A 17,376-nucleotide genomic window follows, 5' to 3' on the forward strand; every position below is an offset into this window, starting at 1 on the left:
TTAAAACAGATACCTTTAAAAATATCACTAACCTTCCATGAGCATGAAAATCTAGGCGCAAGAACTGATCTTCATGTGATACTGCTCTTTTGGCACGCTGGTGTTTTTGGTGTAACAAATCCACATCGTAAGACAATCCTTCATAATGTCTAATGTACTTATTTAGAGGATTTCCATACTGGCCTGAAAAGAGAAAAAAGTAAGGTTTAGCATGTCTGAGAAATTACTAAGGTTACAACCACACTACCAGGTATGGCAGATCTGTGGTGCAAAACAGTTGGTGATGAGGCCTCAACTTCCACATAATATGCATTTTAACTCTTTTTTCTTCCTTGTACACTTCAGATTCATTCAACTCTGGTCCCACAAACTGAATGCACACTTGCAATTAGAGTGCGTTAGGTGGACCTTGGAAGGCATCTTCCACTTTAATGTCAATCAAAATGAGTATAGTTCATTTACTCCAAAACTACTCCACAATGCAAACTACATCATTGTAGACAGGAATGCTTGAGAGATGTTTCAGAAATGCACTCCTGATCCAAACACAAAAAGTGCAACAGCTAAACATCTTTCTTCTGGTTCCCTAGAAGAACTGTACCTCCAGCTTTACTCTGCACTCATGACACCGAAGTATCTGCTCACAATGTTTATATTCCACATGCCAAATATCCAGAAAAATTAAGAGCAAATCATGCCACCTAGCAACACAACATTTTTATCACATGGAACATTCTATCACATGGAAAAGTTTTATTAAAGATCTATCTTCAAAGACGTAGATTCAGTTCAGTCTATTTTGGACACTTCCTTATAAGGTAATATTTCTGACTCACATTAAGGGTGCATGACAGAAAACAGGGAAAGATTTTGGTCCTCCCATCCTGATGGAGGAAGGGACATGCAGAATTGACAAGAGGCACTAGCATTTGAGAGCTCTTCATAGATTTATGATATGCATACAGAGGACCACCATATCAGCCCTGTATTTACACTAGACATTAGACATTTTATTATAACACAGTATTTTTCACTCCAAGGTTAGCATTAGTAGGTCAATAACAGGATAGAAAGTTCTTTGTGCTGCCCAGACACCTGTCAGATATACTGCTGATACGTACTTTTGCCTACCAAACAGCCAACAGGCCAGTAATCACAAGAAACAAAACATAAAGAAGTTAACATAGCATTATTTTCCTCCAGACAAGGAGCCACTATATGCATTACAGACACTTGGTTAATTTCGATTTTGGTCACTTTTTCCGCATAAGTACATAGTTTCCAGCCAGGATTCACCTTCTTATTAGTTAATTATCCCAAGCAATCATAGAAATGTATGCACAATAAATTGACAGTACAGCACGTACTTCACGAGAAGTATATTTTCATATCCTGACCACCACCAAGGTCTCCATCCCCCGCCTCTGCACATTCAACACTGATACTCTTCGCAAGTCTTTTATATCAAACACCAGCACTAGAACATTATGCATAAAAAAATATTTCATCTACCTGCCAAAAGTAAACACAGATATTGTGGAAGGAATTATTAAGAGGAAGTGATTCAGTAACTGTTATCAGAGACCAAAAAAGATAGTTAGAAGTTCCAATAGTAGAAAATAATGTGGAGAACTAAGAAAAAAAAAAAACCAAAACACAACTTGTGGAGTAAACCACTGTGTTTTTGCAATGGAGGTAGTGCACACTATGTTTTACATACACAGTGAAAAACAGTTTTTAAACAGTTTCTATTTAAAATATCCAACCATAAGGAATTAATTTAGATATCTATATCTAGAATCTACAGTCAAGAGTGAGATAATTACAGTAGTTCTGGTTTCAAAGCCAGATTATATATGACCCAAATTATGTCATGTTTCTTGATGTACTAAACGTTAAAGCCAGCAAAGAATTAAAGATATTAAGTGATGTCTAATGTTTCAAAACTCCAAGGAGTAATTGCATGTTTTGATACATAACTTATCAGTAGCTAGCATGCAAACATTCACCCTGTTTGAAACAAAGCCTTGCAATATTCTTCTATACACTTTACCCAACAAACTTACAATCAACTATTTTCTCCTGTAACTCCATAGAACTGTTTCTGAAGAACAAATCAACTATTCATTACAGAAAGTACTTTGTGTATCAAATCATTCAAAGGCAAGCACCATCTCCTACAGTTTTGTTATGCAAAAAGTCAAATTTTCTTTTAAGCAGCCTGTGACGGCAACATATCGCCAAATGTATTTATAGAAGGAATGTTTCAGCACTGTCAATGTTTAGTAAAAATTTCCATACAAGTTCTTCCCTACATGACCCCTTTGATAAAGCATATTCCAAAACTTTAGAAGGTGTTTCAGTGAACTATTTGTTTTTTATTGAAACAAGTCGGCCCTATCTTTTTAGTTCACTGAGATGCAATGTGGTGATACAAAGATAAACTGAGTGCAGTAAATGTATCATCATCATTTTTACTAGCTGTAACACATCATCTTTCACAAAAAGGACACAGAAATTCAACTGTCAACCACTTCATTTATGAAGAGAGAGACCTGATATAAAACCTGAATTGTCTATTGAAAGCTGTGTATACAAAAACAATCTTATCTACACTAAGAATATGAAATTGCAATACAGAACATGCAAGTTGCTGGTTTTCCAGTTCCAGGTTGAATCAGTAATCTTCAAACATATCCTCATGAAGAGTGTAACATTTGTTTCCATATCATAGGAACTGCATTTCATACTACTTACTACTATTACATTCTGAAGGTTGGGCAACCACAATCAATGGTGTAGCGTTATGCACCAGTTTCTGCTTCAAGGATGTATAAACCTTTTATAAATTTTATTTGCTGTTTTGTTTTTTTTTTTTCCCACCATATGTTGTTCTTACTTAATTGTGTGTATGCAAGCGTTTGCCCCATTGTTCCTGGCTCCTCATCTAGCTTCAAAGCCCTCCTTCCTCAACCTCCTCCTTAAGGAAGGGAACAAATTATTCAGTTTATGCTTGATTTTTCAAGAACCTGACATGGGCTATCATCTCTTTTTTCCCTGAAGAAATATCAAAGTGTGGCATTTGAGAGATCAAATAGAAAGTCAAATCTCCAATTTTTTCCAGAATTCTTAATTCTGTAAGTAAAAGCAGGATATGTCATAATCAGTTTAACCTCAGACCAACGTAAATGTGAGAACTCTCAAAGATTTCATGCAATATTTTTCTTCAGATATCTATACTGACAAGGTCCAGGGAGGCCCAATGAAAGACAAATGTATCCCAAAGCTTTGCTTTAGTAATGTTACATTTTCACAAAGAAAAAAATCTGTTATTGTACTAGGAATACACTTTCATAAGCAAAACCACAAATTCATCCTTCCCTGTATTTATTGTCATGAGGTCGTCTTTCAATTAATACCACAAATTTCTCAGTGCCTCTGTTTCTTTTCAAGGGATTAGAATGACTGATCACCAATAAGCTCAATGAGCAACACAAAAGATGACTAAGTAAATGAATACTTCCAAATGCATCACTTGCATTTAGCGGCAATGTGCATAAGATGATACTGCCATATCTTTTTAAAATTCAAGTAATGATATACTGCAGCTAAACCACATTCAAATTTCCTCACAGTACTGTAGGCTTCTGGCACTGTTGACTCTTCACCCTTGACTGCAAATACAGTCCAATCACAAAACTTCATTCTAATTTCCTCTCACTCTTAGAACACAAGTCCATTCTCATCCAGCTTTCCAGAAGCCTCTTAGGAGTCTTAAACTTTTATAAAATTTGTGATTTAAGCAAGTCTACATGAATTCTAATCCAAATAAGACACAGCATGAATCCAAAGTTTCAACACCAGCATGAGGAATTTTGATGATGAAGGATGTTGTCCCGGTCTTCTATGTTTCTCTAATCACTTCCAACATAATCCCACAGAATGAAGCAGAAACACCTCCTATGGCCCAAGAACAACTATAAACCTAACAAGATTAGCCTGAATTCACTTGTTATATCAAACTGATGTACAATATACATTAGCCTGACTACAAGTACATGCTTTCCAATTCCAGGTATATGACCCAAAAGTGTCAACATTAAAGAAAACAAGCTTCAAAATTAACTGACATATAAGTTAAAACTTAGCTAAAGTTTTAATTTTAAAATGAATCTAAATCTAGAATATGATACTAATAACTCACTTTAAAAACTTTATCAAAACTAAGGAGTTAGTATGCTGCAGATTGTGTAAACTTCCGTGTTCCATAATTCCAAGACTATTTAACAAGTTAAATTATCTTCAACTTTTCTGTGGTAGGAGGCTTCTAATAATGCATTCCTTAAATTGTTATAAGCCATTTTTTTTTCTCAGTATTGCAAGGTACTCTTTGAACAGCTTCAGGCACCTAGAAAAAAAGTTTTAAGGGATGACAACTTACTGAAGACCCAATAATGCTTTGCACCTGATCCAGGTCTCATGACCATGTGGAAAGCTGAGAGACTGCACTCACTGAGTCACAAAGAATAGTTTTAAAGTGCTAACTGCTGTGACAAGCCAGCAAAAGACTATTGACATTAAAAAGCCTTATAACTGTTCTCTCTGCTAAGCAAAAGCAGAGAGGGTTTTAAGCAAAAATCCTTTTGCTTAAACAAAATGTATATACTTTCTGTGATCATGCAGGGAAACAATGCTATTTCTTTTCCCTTTCTCCAAAACTTAAAAAACTCCATATGTTTTAAGTACTTTCATAATAATGAGTGCTTAACACAAACACTCTTGCTGCTCTCCTCTTGCTAAACCAAAGCAGCTGCATATCACCTAGAGTATATGCTATTTCATAGCTTTTCTAAAAAGGGACTTCAGACAGGGTTGAAATCAAAGCTTCAAAATGAACGTTTACTTTCACTTCCAGAAGCATGTGTAACATTAACATTGCTATAGCATTCGAAGTCCGCAACTGATATGTAGTCTCCCTGTAATAAAACCAGCTACATATCAAAAGTAATTATCATCTTCACAAAGGTAGGTTAATAAGCGACTCAACCTTGGTAACATAATTTACAGGATCCCGTGGCAAAAGTTTGTTAAATTGGAAAGACGACTTCACTGAGGTGCATGAGGGAGATAGAACTGCTAGCTCCAGTTTTTGTAATTAGAAGATTCTGCATCAAAAAGGAAGAAGTCTATCACAGAATCTGAAAGTAGCGCACTCCAAGAAATCGTTACAATAGCATGCACACAGATCTCAACCTCTGTGACAAACTACTGTGGTTCTTTTGTTGTCATTGAAAAACTAGTATTTTTTTTAATAGAGACTGCAAGACAAAGATCTTTTCAAATAAGGATACAATCAGGAAGCCTGCAGTAAGGAACACTGAACCATAAGCATCTAGATATAGTTTAAGGGAGCTGCTCTACAAGTTACATGTATCATGTTGCCATCAACCAAACATCAAAGATGGCATGATGCCTTTCCAGGCAACCTAATGGAATAAGCCAATGTTATACTTCGTCTAAACGCTAAGCTAGCGGACAGGAACCCTTTAGGATACAGATATCTGAGAGTGACAATAGGATGGCTTTTGAACCTGACAGGATAGTCTTCTAAAGCCTTGCTAAACTAGATGTGTCATTTACTATGACAAAAACCATCAAGAAATGAAGCTTTATTCTCATGGGCTTAGAACTAAATACAAAGAAGGACTTTTAACAGAATTAGGCAGCACATTTAGGCAAATATCTCAAGATGACAGTCCTTCTGAAAGATTTTTGTGTATGAGGGTCTACAGCTCTTCAGCGTCCCTAGAAGAGCTGTAAAGAGAGTATCTACTGTTGCCGTTTTGAACAGACACAAATCCCACTGGACAGATAGGGAGTCTGAAGCATACATTCTCACCTTCTAACTAAGCTTATGCAGAGGGTAAAATGTATCACACATGGGATTTTAGCTATAAGCCTCCTGGCACACCTTGGGCAGCTATATATAACAATTGTTTCGTGGTCTATGCTAAATGATTTGCTGTTCAGTTCATTCATCATGGCTATTTTCCCAGAGAAGACTATGAAGACTTTTTCCACACCCCCCCCCCCCCCAGACAAAACCATCCCAGTCTGTGGGAGTGAAGCAGTACTCGCAGCAGAGGAAATGAGTTAGGGAACACTTAAGCCAATTGGATATACAGAAGTCCACAGGGTCAGATGGGATGCATCCAAGAGAGCTGAGGGAGCTAGCTGATGCCATTTTGAGGCTTTCTATCACTTTTTTCAAAGGTTATGGTGATGGAGGGGGGTTCCTGACAACTGGAAGACAAATGTCATCCCTACGTTCAAAGGAGGAGGACCTGGAGATCTACAGGCTGGTCAGACTAACCTCAGTATCTGGGAAAATTATGGAGAAAATCCTTACAGAAGGTAGCTTCATGCACACAAAGACGACTGGTAATAAACAGTACTGGAAGTTTACCAATGTAAACATAAACATATATTAAGTGTATATATATCATGGTAAAAGATGACAACATTTAACTTCCGATAAGAGGATAAATCAAGCATGCACTCTTCTAAAAGGTGAAGTTTATATTAAACCACTCAGATTAAGACTTGCATGACAAAGGCAAATAGTTCAAATGCAACTCAAGTTTGTTGGTGGAAAAAAAAGCACAGAATACAACGTGATAGACTATGAGTAATTGTTCAGCAGCCAGGCTAACTTACCGGACAACTCTTTTTACTCCAAGTGTCATCACTGATTTGCAGATTTGAAATACCTGCATATGATAAATATCTTTAAGAGCATTATTATTATAATTTTAATTAAGATAAACAAAGCAAGTCGTACTTCTTCAAGCTGTTTTCAATGTAGAGCTTATTTCTCTTGAAAAATGTTCACTTTACATGGGACATTAAAGAGTGTACTTAGCATTCAGATTTAGCACTTCTGTGCTTAAGTATACTGAAAGCCAGTAATCCTGCCATATACCTCGCACCTTGAATTTTACTGAAGAATTTATTAGAATTATTTTATGTAGTTTCATAACTGCCAGCAAAAGGGCAGGTCCTGCCGCCCTTTTTCATCCACTCCATTTCTATTCTTCCCTTGTGCTGGCACTAAAACAGATTCAGCTGAAAAATATACCTTCTCTTCTGGTCAAGTTAGTTTTTGGTGAAAGAAAAACGTGTAACTGAAAAGTCAAGTCAGGATCATTTCCCTTCACTGAAAAGTCATGTTTAGGGCCCAGTTAGACAGTACAGCACCACCAGTGTAAGCAGTACAGTCTGCCTTTTTTTTTTTTCCCCCCTCCTCTTCCTCCCCACTGGGCTTGGGTCTGCACAATAAACCAATGGAAGTTACATGTCTGGCAGGAAATAATTAATTTCTTTTGTTTAAATTAGCAGGTTGAATTGGCTCCTCACGCCATCAAACACAAGAGGCAGTGAAAGAGGAGAGGTAGGAATACATGACCAGGGCAGGACCACCAGACAGCAGTAACTCATTACAGTGCCTCTGCCATACTGCATAACTGAACCTTTAGATGCTTTTAAAAGCAAAAATAAACTGCCATCTTAGGCTTTTGGGCAACGGTATTTCAAAGTTACTATCTAAACACCTGATTTTATTTACTTTTAATTACCATGGGAATTTCTGAAACAACCATCCGACAACTGCCTTTACCAGACACTGTCTCATCCAGTCATATAAAATTTGTAATGTTTTTATTTTAAACCCCAGATAAATGCTGGAGGCTGAGTGCCATGTTAATGAAGGCTAGTATTCTTCTCAATTTATAGCAAGGATGCAAACTAAATCACTCAGATGCCGATAGCTCATAAATGCCTTCCCACAACTCCCCCATGTGTCCAGAAAAAAAAACAGAGTTTCTCCCATGCTCACTGGGAACAGCACAAGACACTAAGACACTAAGATACAACTTGGAAGTCCTAGCAATATAGAAGAGTATTGTACCAGTGAAAACAAACAATTTACCATAGATTTGCAATGATGTTCAGTATCTGATCAGTCTAGCCAAAGCATGATCACTCTTGTTAAATCCAAGCTTTTGGGGGGTCTCATTAGTTCTCTTTTCCATATTTTCTATTTGCCTTTCCCTTTTTTTTTTTTAAATGACCCTCAGGTAGAAGGAAACGTTCTATCGGTTATTTCCATTCCTCAAAGAACATCATTATGCATGGATAATTAAGTACTGTTTAATATACCTGCATGCATCTTCATCACATGCAACAAAGCATGCTACTAAAACCTGCAAATAATGTTGCCCAAACTAAGTACCACTTTATACATGTCAACATTATTAACAGCACCAGCCAGTGAATAGATCCCTTAAGCCAAGCAATTCCAAGGGTATTGGGGAAAACGCTGAGATTCACTTTTTTTTTAAAAAAAAGAATTCTTAAAATTCAAGGCACATACATCTTACCTTCTAGTATATACTTGAGATAAATTCTACCTTTCCCCAGTTACAAAAAAAAATAAAATTGCATGGCTTATCCTTCTCACACTATTGAAACTGTATTCAAACTGACCTACTGGACCACTTGTTTTATGAAGGTCGTATTTATTCAGTGGCAAAGAGAGAAAAACTCGTAAGAGATCCCTAAAAGTGATCTAATACCAAAACCTGATCAAGCATGTGTTTCAGGGCCTATTAGACCAAATTGCTGATTACTTGTCTGTTTTAACCATAAACCATACAGATAGTCATAAAGCAGCATAATACAGACATTGCAGTACACTTCATTAGTGCAGCAATGCTAGTAATTGCTTTTGATTGCATTCCTTTTACATAATTTTAAGAACAATATAAACTACAAAAGAAAATAATTTTTTAAAATGAAACAAAGATTTAATTCAGGCATTAAATCACTCAATCTTTCTCCTCAAATAAACCATCTCAGTTACGTTGTACCTTAATATTTTAAAACATTGATTTTGTGATTCATACTTAACTGTGAACTAAAGTTACAATTGGTTCTGTTAATCTGTAATATAACTTTGTATCTAAAGACTATTACAATAGATACTGTACCCAGGCACAAAGCCTTGCGTGATTCTGAAAGAAGAGTTCAAACTCAGGTATCCTCCAGAAATATTCCAATCTTAAGACTCAACCGAAGAAGAGCATTTTTTTTAAAAGTGCAGATTAATGGAATTTTCAAAATTATTACTATTCAATACCTATATGGCTTAAAACTAGACAACTTTACAGATAAGTATAACTTAGCTTCAAGATTTGTGTAAAATTAATGAGCACAAGATGCACTGTACACAAATGAAACACAGGTAAATTGTTGGCATTTTTCAGTTGTTTCCACTTTGCACTGCTCTCATAGTAACATCGTTAAGAATCATGAACTTGCCCATTTTCACACAGATATTAACGCCTGCCTAGAAGAAAAGCACGCAAATGAAGAAGTCTATTTTTCAGTAATAAAAATATTTACAATACTTAAACTCCAGAAATGTGAACACAGTTAAAATAGAAAATTCTAATATTAAAAAGTAATTTTAATTCAACATAGCGTTATGATAAATCTTTCATAATTATGTTGAGACTTTTACCAAAAAGTTTCACAGGATATTTTGGAGATGTGTATTGGCCATCATTTCTAGATTTCTATCCAGCATTATTAAGCTTTCTTTAAAGATTTACCTGTACTGCTAAACACCAAAAGACACATGCTTCCATTACCTGCTAGTGAGGTGTGCTTCCTAATGCCAGAAATGTAGAAGGCACCCATTCTTCTCTCAAAGAAAAAAAATTAACATGAATTTCCAAAATAAAATACACTTCATGAACTTGTTTCTATGTATCCAGAGGATTGTACTTTACATGCTTACTGTGATTTTAACTTTGAGGCATATTTGCCTGCCTAGAATTAAACAGTGGAAACAACCCTCACAACTGGTTAATGAATCACTTCGAATTAATTCTGTGCCAGCACAGTTTCGTTCAGCAAACAAAGAGGCCTTGAAAAATATGCCAATAATTAAGTCTGAAATATCTTGATAGTTTACAAGAATTTACAAGGGAAAAGTCAAAGTCTTTTGTGTATACCACTCCTAATAATATAAATAACGGGATGAATTCTGACCATGCAATCAGCTTGCTTTTTATCTCACAGCTTAGCCACAAGTACAACCTACTGAAGTTTTCACATACTTTGATGTTACTTTTTGAGAACATGTAAAAGACCAGGATTTAGGGCTAGATTCTTTGTTAATAAACCTACGCATTGATGTACACAGATGCAGAGCCCAGATAAATAGAAGTTCTAAACGAAACAGAAGTAGTAAGTTCTTATCAGCTGCTCCACCCATCCTTCTCTAGAAACACCCTCAGAAGTCCACCTTTTCCAGCGTCTATTCTCGTAAAGATTTGAAACTATTTGCCTACCATGACTCGACCAGTTAAACATTACCAGACGCAGCCAAGAAACCACCCTAACAGTTTCCTAACGCTGAAAACCAACGCATAACGGGAGCCGTAACAAAGTTACACGTCCCCCACAAACATAAGCATGTTTTTCTCTGGCCGGGGAGAGAGCGGAGACCCTCCTTGAAGCTACGGTCACGCTTCAGGAAAAACCCGGGCTCGTCTTTTACTTCCTTAAGCTGAACTTTCCGCCTCCCCGTGCTTCCTGGTTTCGGGGACAGGGAAGCGGCCGCAGGGAAGGCGAGGTTTGGGGGCGCGCCCCGCTCCGCGGGCGCGGGACACCTGCGCGGGCCGCTGCGCCGCCCCCGCGCCTTCGGCGCGCAGCTTCCCGGCCCACCCGGGAGCGGCCGGCGGGGCCCGCCGCCGCCTCTCCCCAGACACCAGCTCCCGGGGGCCGCCGCCTGGCCCCGTCCGCGGGCGAGGAACGGGGCGAAGGAAGGTAACCGGGAAGCGGCTGCTGGGACCGTGAGGAAAGTCCCAAAGGACTGAAGCGGAGCCGAGAGCAGGGCGCCGGGCAGAGGAAGGCACCGCCGAGCGCGGTGGGGCAGAGGGGCCGAGGAAGAATGGAGGGGAGAACAGCTGACTCGGTTCTCGGCGGGGGAAAGTCCCGGGAAAAGGGTGGGGGCGCCGGGCCGGCCCCAGGCGGCCCCGGCCGGCCCCGAGGGCCCAGGCAGGATGGTGCGGACCGTGCCCGAGAGTGGGCGACGGAAAGGCGAGCCCCGGCCGGCGGCCCAGCCGCGGCCTGCCGCCGGGGCGCGGAGGCGCGGCGCCCCGGGGAGCGGGGCCCGCCGCCCCCAGCCCCGAGCCGCGCCGCGGCGGAGGAGGGGGAGGAGGGAGGGAGGAAGGGAGGGAGGCCGGTAGCCCCGAGCCAGGGCCGCAGGCCAGGGCCCCGCGGGGCCGGGCGGGCCCGGCCGCTCCTCACCTCCAGCGCCCGCCGCACAGGAGCACAGCAGGATTATCGTCCCCGCCAGATCCATCTTCACCGGGCCCAGGCCCCGCCACCGCCTACCCACAGCACATCCGCCCCAGTCGGCGCCGGGATGGGGAGGGGCGAGCTCCGCGCCTCCCTCCGCTTTGTCCCCCGCCGCTCTGGAGGACCGTTTACCGCCCGCGGATCGGCAGCTCGCCCCGGCGCCCCCCGCCCGGCAGCGCTCCGCTCCGGTCCCCGGCCACGACTTCCTCCGGCCGCCCGCCCCCGCCCGCGCGACGCCAACCGGCGGGGCGGGGCCGCAGGGCACGCCCAGAACGCGCGAGCCGCCCCGCCCCGCCTTCCCACGCTGCGCGCAAGGGGCGGGGCCCGACGGAAGAGAGTTCGCCGCCCGCCGGGCGGGGAGGGGCGTGGGTCGTCAGGGACGACGCCTGCGGGCGGGCGGCCGCCCCGGGACCCGGCGGGGCGGGACCGGCGCGGCTGCTGCTGCTGCGGCTGCCGCTGCGCCCGGCCGCAGCGGAGGAAATTGTGTTTTCTCGGGGTAGGCTCCGGCCGCGGGTCCCGCCCGAGGCACAGCGGGAGGACCGCCCGGACCACCTCCGGGAGCGGGGTTTTTCCCGGGGCTGGCGACTTCCCGGCCGAGGCAGGCCGGGGCCGCGCCTGCCGCCGCCCTAGGGCTGCCCGCGGGGCGCGCAGCGGAGCGGCTGCGGCCTTCCGGACCCTCGAAGGGCTCCGAGGGGCGCCGGTGTTCGCGTGGGTGAGAAGGATCTACGTCCTCGGAGGGAGAGAGCGAGCTGGTGCATAAACCTCAGGCGCAGTTGTGCAGGCTTCCCCGACTCCTCTGACCCTCTGTGTACAGCTGTAGGGCCGTTTACCACAATGAGGTCTTACGAAAGTGTAAATACATTACATCAACGCGTTTCCTTTATCCCTTTATCAGATACACATTTGTCCGTTGTAGAAACTAATTTACTTACTTTTCGAGTTTTATTTTAGTCACCTGTTTCTTTCGATGCTCTATGTGTTGTGAAGCATCGCAGTTGTCTCCACAGAACAGGGATTTCTTCGTTTTGAGCCTGTCTTGAACAACCTTCACGATTTAAGTGTAAAGGAAAATCCTCCAATGAAGATAAAAATGTGAGCCAGTCAGACAAAATGTTTCATTTCTTGTTTGTCAATATTCTAATTCTTACATTCAACTACGCTAACTCAAAATTTATTTTTTTATATTAGGGTTTGTGACAAGTTTCTCAATTTACCGTCACCCCCCTTCTATTTGTGCCTTTCTATTCCTATTGCCCTTTCAGCATAAAAAAATCTTCCCCCACTAACACTGTTACAACTGAGAAAAGTTGTTACGCAAACACGTACGTAGGAAGTACGATTACAACAAATGTACTTCAGAGAAGGCTGCTAAAGTTGATGCAACTGTTTATAACGAGCTCAGGTAAAAGAACTGCTGAGAACCGGGAAGATACATTCTTATCTTCCCAAAACCGTATTTAGAGCTTGTGATTAAAAGCTGAAGGTTTCTACAGGGAGAGAAGGAAATAGGTCCGTAAGGGTGAAGTCTGAGTAATACAACTGCATTAGCTCTTAAATTATCTATTACGCTCACCACGATCATATTCTTACAATACATATATTTAACGAACCGCAATGAAAAGCACCGAAAACCGTTAGGAAAGCCGAACTCGCTCGCGAGAAGGGGAACTCCTCGTAACGCGGAGCGCCGCTCCTCCCGCCGCCCTTCACCTCAGCGCCTGCGGGCGGCCGGGCAACCCAGGCTGCGGGGGCGGGGCGCTGCCCGCCGCCCTTCCCGCGCAGGCGCGGCCCCGCCCCCGCCGGCTTCTTGCAAAACAGGCGGGGCAGCACAAGAGCCTCCGCTCTGCCTCCCGTTCAGCGATAGCCTGGAGCACCGGCCCTGTCCTGCCTGGGCGAGGGGAGTAGGCACCCCCGGTCCCTGCGCCGCTTCAGAGGGGCGCGCTGAGGCGGCGGGCAGCCGCTCCGCGCGGCCGGTGGGCCCCGGGACGCAGGCACGGCCCTGCCCTGCCCCGCGGCTGCCGCGCCTCGTGCCGCCCCTTCCGGGCTCGCGGGGGCGCGCACGCCCCACCTGTTTCTCCCCCTTCCCCAGCCGCCGGCGCCCCCGCGGCCGTCTCCGGGCTCCCGCCCCGCCGGCGGGTTCCCCCGCCCTGCCGGCCCCGCCCTCGGGGCGCCCCCCCGCCCCGGGCCCCGCTGTGACCCGCGGCTGCTTCCCCCTCCCGCCCACACGTCCCTGGCGGGGCGGAGCCGTCGCTGCTGTTATGGCGTCTTGGGCGCTGTTGGCGAAGGATCAGCCGCTGCAGTGCCAATAGAGAGCGAAGGAGCCGGGCGGCCGGCGGGCCGGGTATGGAGAGCCTGGCGCAGCCCCCGCCGCCTCCGGGCTCGCTGAAGAGGGGCGGCGGGGGCGCTGCCAGCCAGCTCCTCCTGGAAGAGGCGGCGGCAGGCGAGGGCGGCTGCAGGGACGGGCCCGCGGCGGCTGAGGAGGGCGGCGGGCGGCACAGCCCTTCCCCTCAGCCGGCCCCCGCTCCCGCCACGGCCCCTCGGACGGAGTCTCCCTCACGGGCCGCGGAGGGCAGCCCGCCGGCGGCGGACGGCGCGGGGCTGGCGGTGCCGGAGAGCCCCGGAGCGGCGCCTACCTCGGAGAGCGGTCCTGCGGGGGCCGGCTCCGGGAGCAGCGGGGCTCCCAGCCCCCCGGGGGAGGAGTCCCGGAGCCTGGACTCGCTGGAGTCATTCTCCAACCTGCACTCCTGCTGCCCGAGCAGCTCCGAGCTCAACAGCGACGCCGAGGAGGCGGTGGTGGCGGGGGCCGCCTCGGGGCGCCCGGCCCCGGAGCCTGAAGGGGACAGGCCCGCGGCGGGCTCCCAGCTCCTCTCCGCCTCCAAGGAGCGCTTCCCGGGCCAGTCGGTCTACCACATCAAGTGGGTCCGCTGGAAGGAGGAGAATACGCCCGTCATCACCCAGAACGAGAACGGACCCTGCCCGTTGCTGGCCATCATGAACGTGCTGCTCCTGGCTTGGAAGGTACCGTGTGTGCGGGCGCGCCGGGGCGCTTGCCGCCGCCGCCGCCATGGCGGGTGCGCGCCGCGCCGGGCGGCCCGGACGGGCGGTGCCGCTTGGGCAGCGGTGTGACCTGGAAACGCCGGCATTGTCGGGGCTAACGAGGCATTTCGTGTAGTGCTGAAAGCGTTCAGGGGGCACCTGTGCCAAAACCACGTTAATGCACCGCTGGAAGTCTGTGCTGATTAAGACGCAGACTACTTTCTGCTGTTAAGCACATATCTCGCATAGGCAACTTGGGAAATAAATAATGGCTTGCAGTCTATTGCTAATATACTATTTAGATGCTGCTGTCATATATAGACTTTGTTGTCTTAAAGCAGAAATGAAAACCTAGATGATGTTTTACTAAACTGAGTAATATATGGTTTGCAGATGTGTGCAGGTTTCTAGTAAGTAAACATTACTCTTTATAGCACTGAAAACATAGGTGGTATTGTGGAAAAATACGTTAGTTTTGTATAATGAAGTATATGCAGAATTGTACAAAATACAGATTTGTACAAGTAACTGCTTGAATAATAGGAATACATTTATACAGTTATGCAGCATAGATCGTATTTAAATTAACAAGTAAATCAGGTCGTGATCAAGTACAGCTTTGAGACTGGAAGTTCTTGTGTTCTAATAGCCATCGTGGATACTGACTTCCTGTAGTCTTAAAATAATTCTTTTTAACTTTTAACCAATTAAAATGTAAGGCATAATGTAATTATTAACATTTATATGTGAAAGGGATATCTGTTGGAGAAGAGCTGTGAGGTTATGTGCATTGCAAAACAAGGAGGAGGGGGTGCTTCTCAAGAAATGCTGGCAATTCAACCCCAAAAGATTGGTGACCTGGTAGACTGGAGTCTTAGAATAGGAAAGCTTTATGGGAATAGTTTTTATGTTGTAGTATCAAGGGAAAGAAAGTTGGTGTTGAAGGAGTAGAAGGTTGTTCACAGGTGTAACAGGTGACATAGGAAAAGGTCAAAATGGAAATAATATTATAAGAAAAAATTTGTTTAGGGGAAGGTAACTGTCCAGAAGACTAATGATTTTATTTTAGTTATATTTTCTGTGCATTTTCCTGAGCAGAATAGGTCATACATCTGGAGGAAAGCTGTGGGTACAGTGATGTAGATATTTAGCCATTGGTGAAAGCAGTACAGGGAAATTGTGCGTGACTTTAAAGTATTGCCTTATGTAGGTTCTGTCATCCTCAAGAGGGTGTGAAGGTTGTCTTAGACTTCAGTATTTAACACTCACTTTCTATGCTCCCTGTTTAACATCTGGGGTGAGTGGAGGGACTTGGAGAACTTATCATTCCTTATCATTTTGTGGTGGTGTTTTAAAAGAAATGGCAAGTTACAGGATTTTCCTTTTTAATCTTTCATTTAATGAAATCATATAAATGGGACACCACTGATCTTGTTGTTTGCATTTAAGTTTTTGGAGGTTTTGTTCCTTAGCATTCTTCCTTTGCCTCCTTAAATATATGATTGCTTTCTTCTGCTGTCCTCCATCCAGAATTTTAACTGACATTCTGCTTTGATCAAATATTACACAGTGAGAATTAAGGTGATACCCAGTTTTATAAAAAGATGAAAATCAAAATGTCTCTTGGGAGTGCCCTACCATTTCTTACTGCTAGGATTACAGGAAGGGTTTTCTATAATTCTGTCTGTTTATATAAAATCTCAGCAGAATTTACATGAGTTGCAGACAGGCGGCTAAATTGGTGAAACTGCCATCACGTGATTTATTATTTATATGCTTGAGGGTTTTCCTGTTAGTTGATTGTATATTGCCCCTGCTTATAATTGATTTTCCTAATTAGTGCCTCTACAAATTAGCCTTTCTTTTCCCCAGTTTATAGTCAAGAACCATGTTGGCATTGTTTGGAGTGGCAAGCTTATTGGCAGCTCATCTATACATCACTGACAGTAGCTAGCTACATACCAAGGCTGAGGATGGACATATACATTCATCTCACTTCTCCTGAACTAGATTGGGTCAGGTAATTATGATTTGGGAACAAGGAAGCAGACCAAGAGATGAAAACAGGTGAAAGCAGAGCGAGAATACCGTAGTATGTGTTAGGTGAAAAGAAGCTACGTGGCGGGGAAAAAAAAATGGAGTAGGAGATGAGGAGGGGAAATAAAATTACAATAGAGAATAAGAAGCTAAACAGTTAAGCTTTGGGCTCTCTTCCTTGTATCAGCCACCAACTTTCCTTCTCAGAACTCTATCCGGACAAGGTTGAGCGTTTTGGTCATCCTGTAGGTAGATACGGTCTCAAATAACTTCAGATAATACATGCAAGTGCTCAAAGCTGAGAAACAATAGTTACAATACTAGTTTCAAGGACACTTCCCTTTGCCTGGCCAATTACATGCTTCCATTATTTCAGAATGGGAGGGATAACCTTGAGATCCAATACTATGCATCAGCTGTGCTTGTGCAGCAGTGAAAGTTGAATTCACATAATTGTTTGTGACAAGTGGCACATAATCAATTTGCTTAGAAGTAAAATCTTTATTTACTACTTAGTAATAAATGGGAAGCCTTCCGAGGGTATGTAGGCCATAATCATGGAAACATTTATACCTAAAAACTCAGATTAACATTTGGATATGTTAAGGAGAACTCACCTTTTGGGGCATTTCAGCTCCTCAAAATGCAAGCTTCTTACCCCCACACTAGACTATTGTTTAAATATACTAACAGTTTTGTGACTTCTGTTTGTGTGTCCTAGTTGCTCTCATTCAAGACAGTTTTTGTGAGATAGCCCTCACTGAGTAAAAGAGAGACTATAGGTAGTTTGTTAATTTGCTTAAAGGATTGCAATAATAGGAAGACTTAAGATGTACTGCACCTTAGGTAAGTGTGCCATATACTCAAAAAATTTCT

General features: G+C 43.9%; 2 protein-coding genes across 9 annotated transcripts in view; one reads left to right on the forward strand and one right to left on the reverse strand.

The window, feature by feature from the left end:
* Positions 1–11,693, reverse strand: part of ADAM10 (ADAM metallopeptidase domain 10) — a 53,888-nt gene extending 42,195 nt beyond the window's left edge. The window contains 2 exon segments of the mRNA XM_075160217.1: positions 33–183; positions 11,377–11,693. Of these exon segments, the coding sequence (XP_075016318.1) occupies positions 33–183; positions 11,377–11,431 (206 nt within the window). The 5' untranslated portion in view covers positions 11,432–11,693.
* A 1,918-nt stretch (positions 11,694–13,611) lies between these two features.
* MINDY2 (MINDY lysine 48 deubiquitinase 2) overlaps positions 13,612–17,376 on the forward strand; it is a 36,509-nt gene continuing 32,744 nt past the window's right edge. For 4 of the 8 annotated variants that reach the window (XR_012675243.1, XR_012675245.1, XR_012675244.1 and 1 more), the window contains exon 1: positions 13,625–14,445. Coding sequence is in view for 2 of the 8 variants with exons in the window: in XM_075160220.1 (XP_075016321.1) it covers positions 13,771–14,445 (675 nt within the window). In the remaining 6 variants the exon portion in view is untranslated. Of the gene's footprint in view, positions 14,446–17,376 lie in introns of all 8 variants that reach the window. The other 4 variants (XR_012675247.1, XM_075160219.1, XM_075160220.1 and 1 more) reach the window with 3 other exon arrangements.

The sequence above is a fragment of the Calonectris borealis genome, chromosome 11 (genome assembly GCF_964195595.1).
Source record: "Calonectris borealis chromosome 11, bCalBor7.hap1.2, whole genome shotgun sequence".
Lineage (NCBI taxonomy): Eukaryota > Metazoa > Chordata > Aves > Procellariiformes > Procellariidae > Calonectris > Calonectris borealis.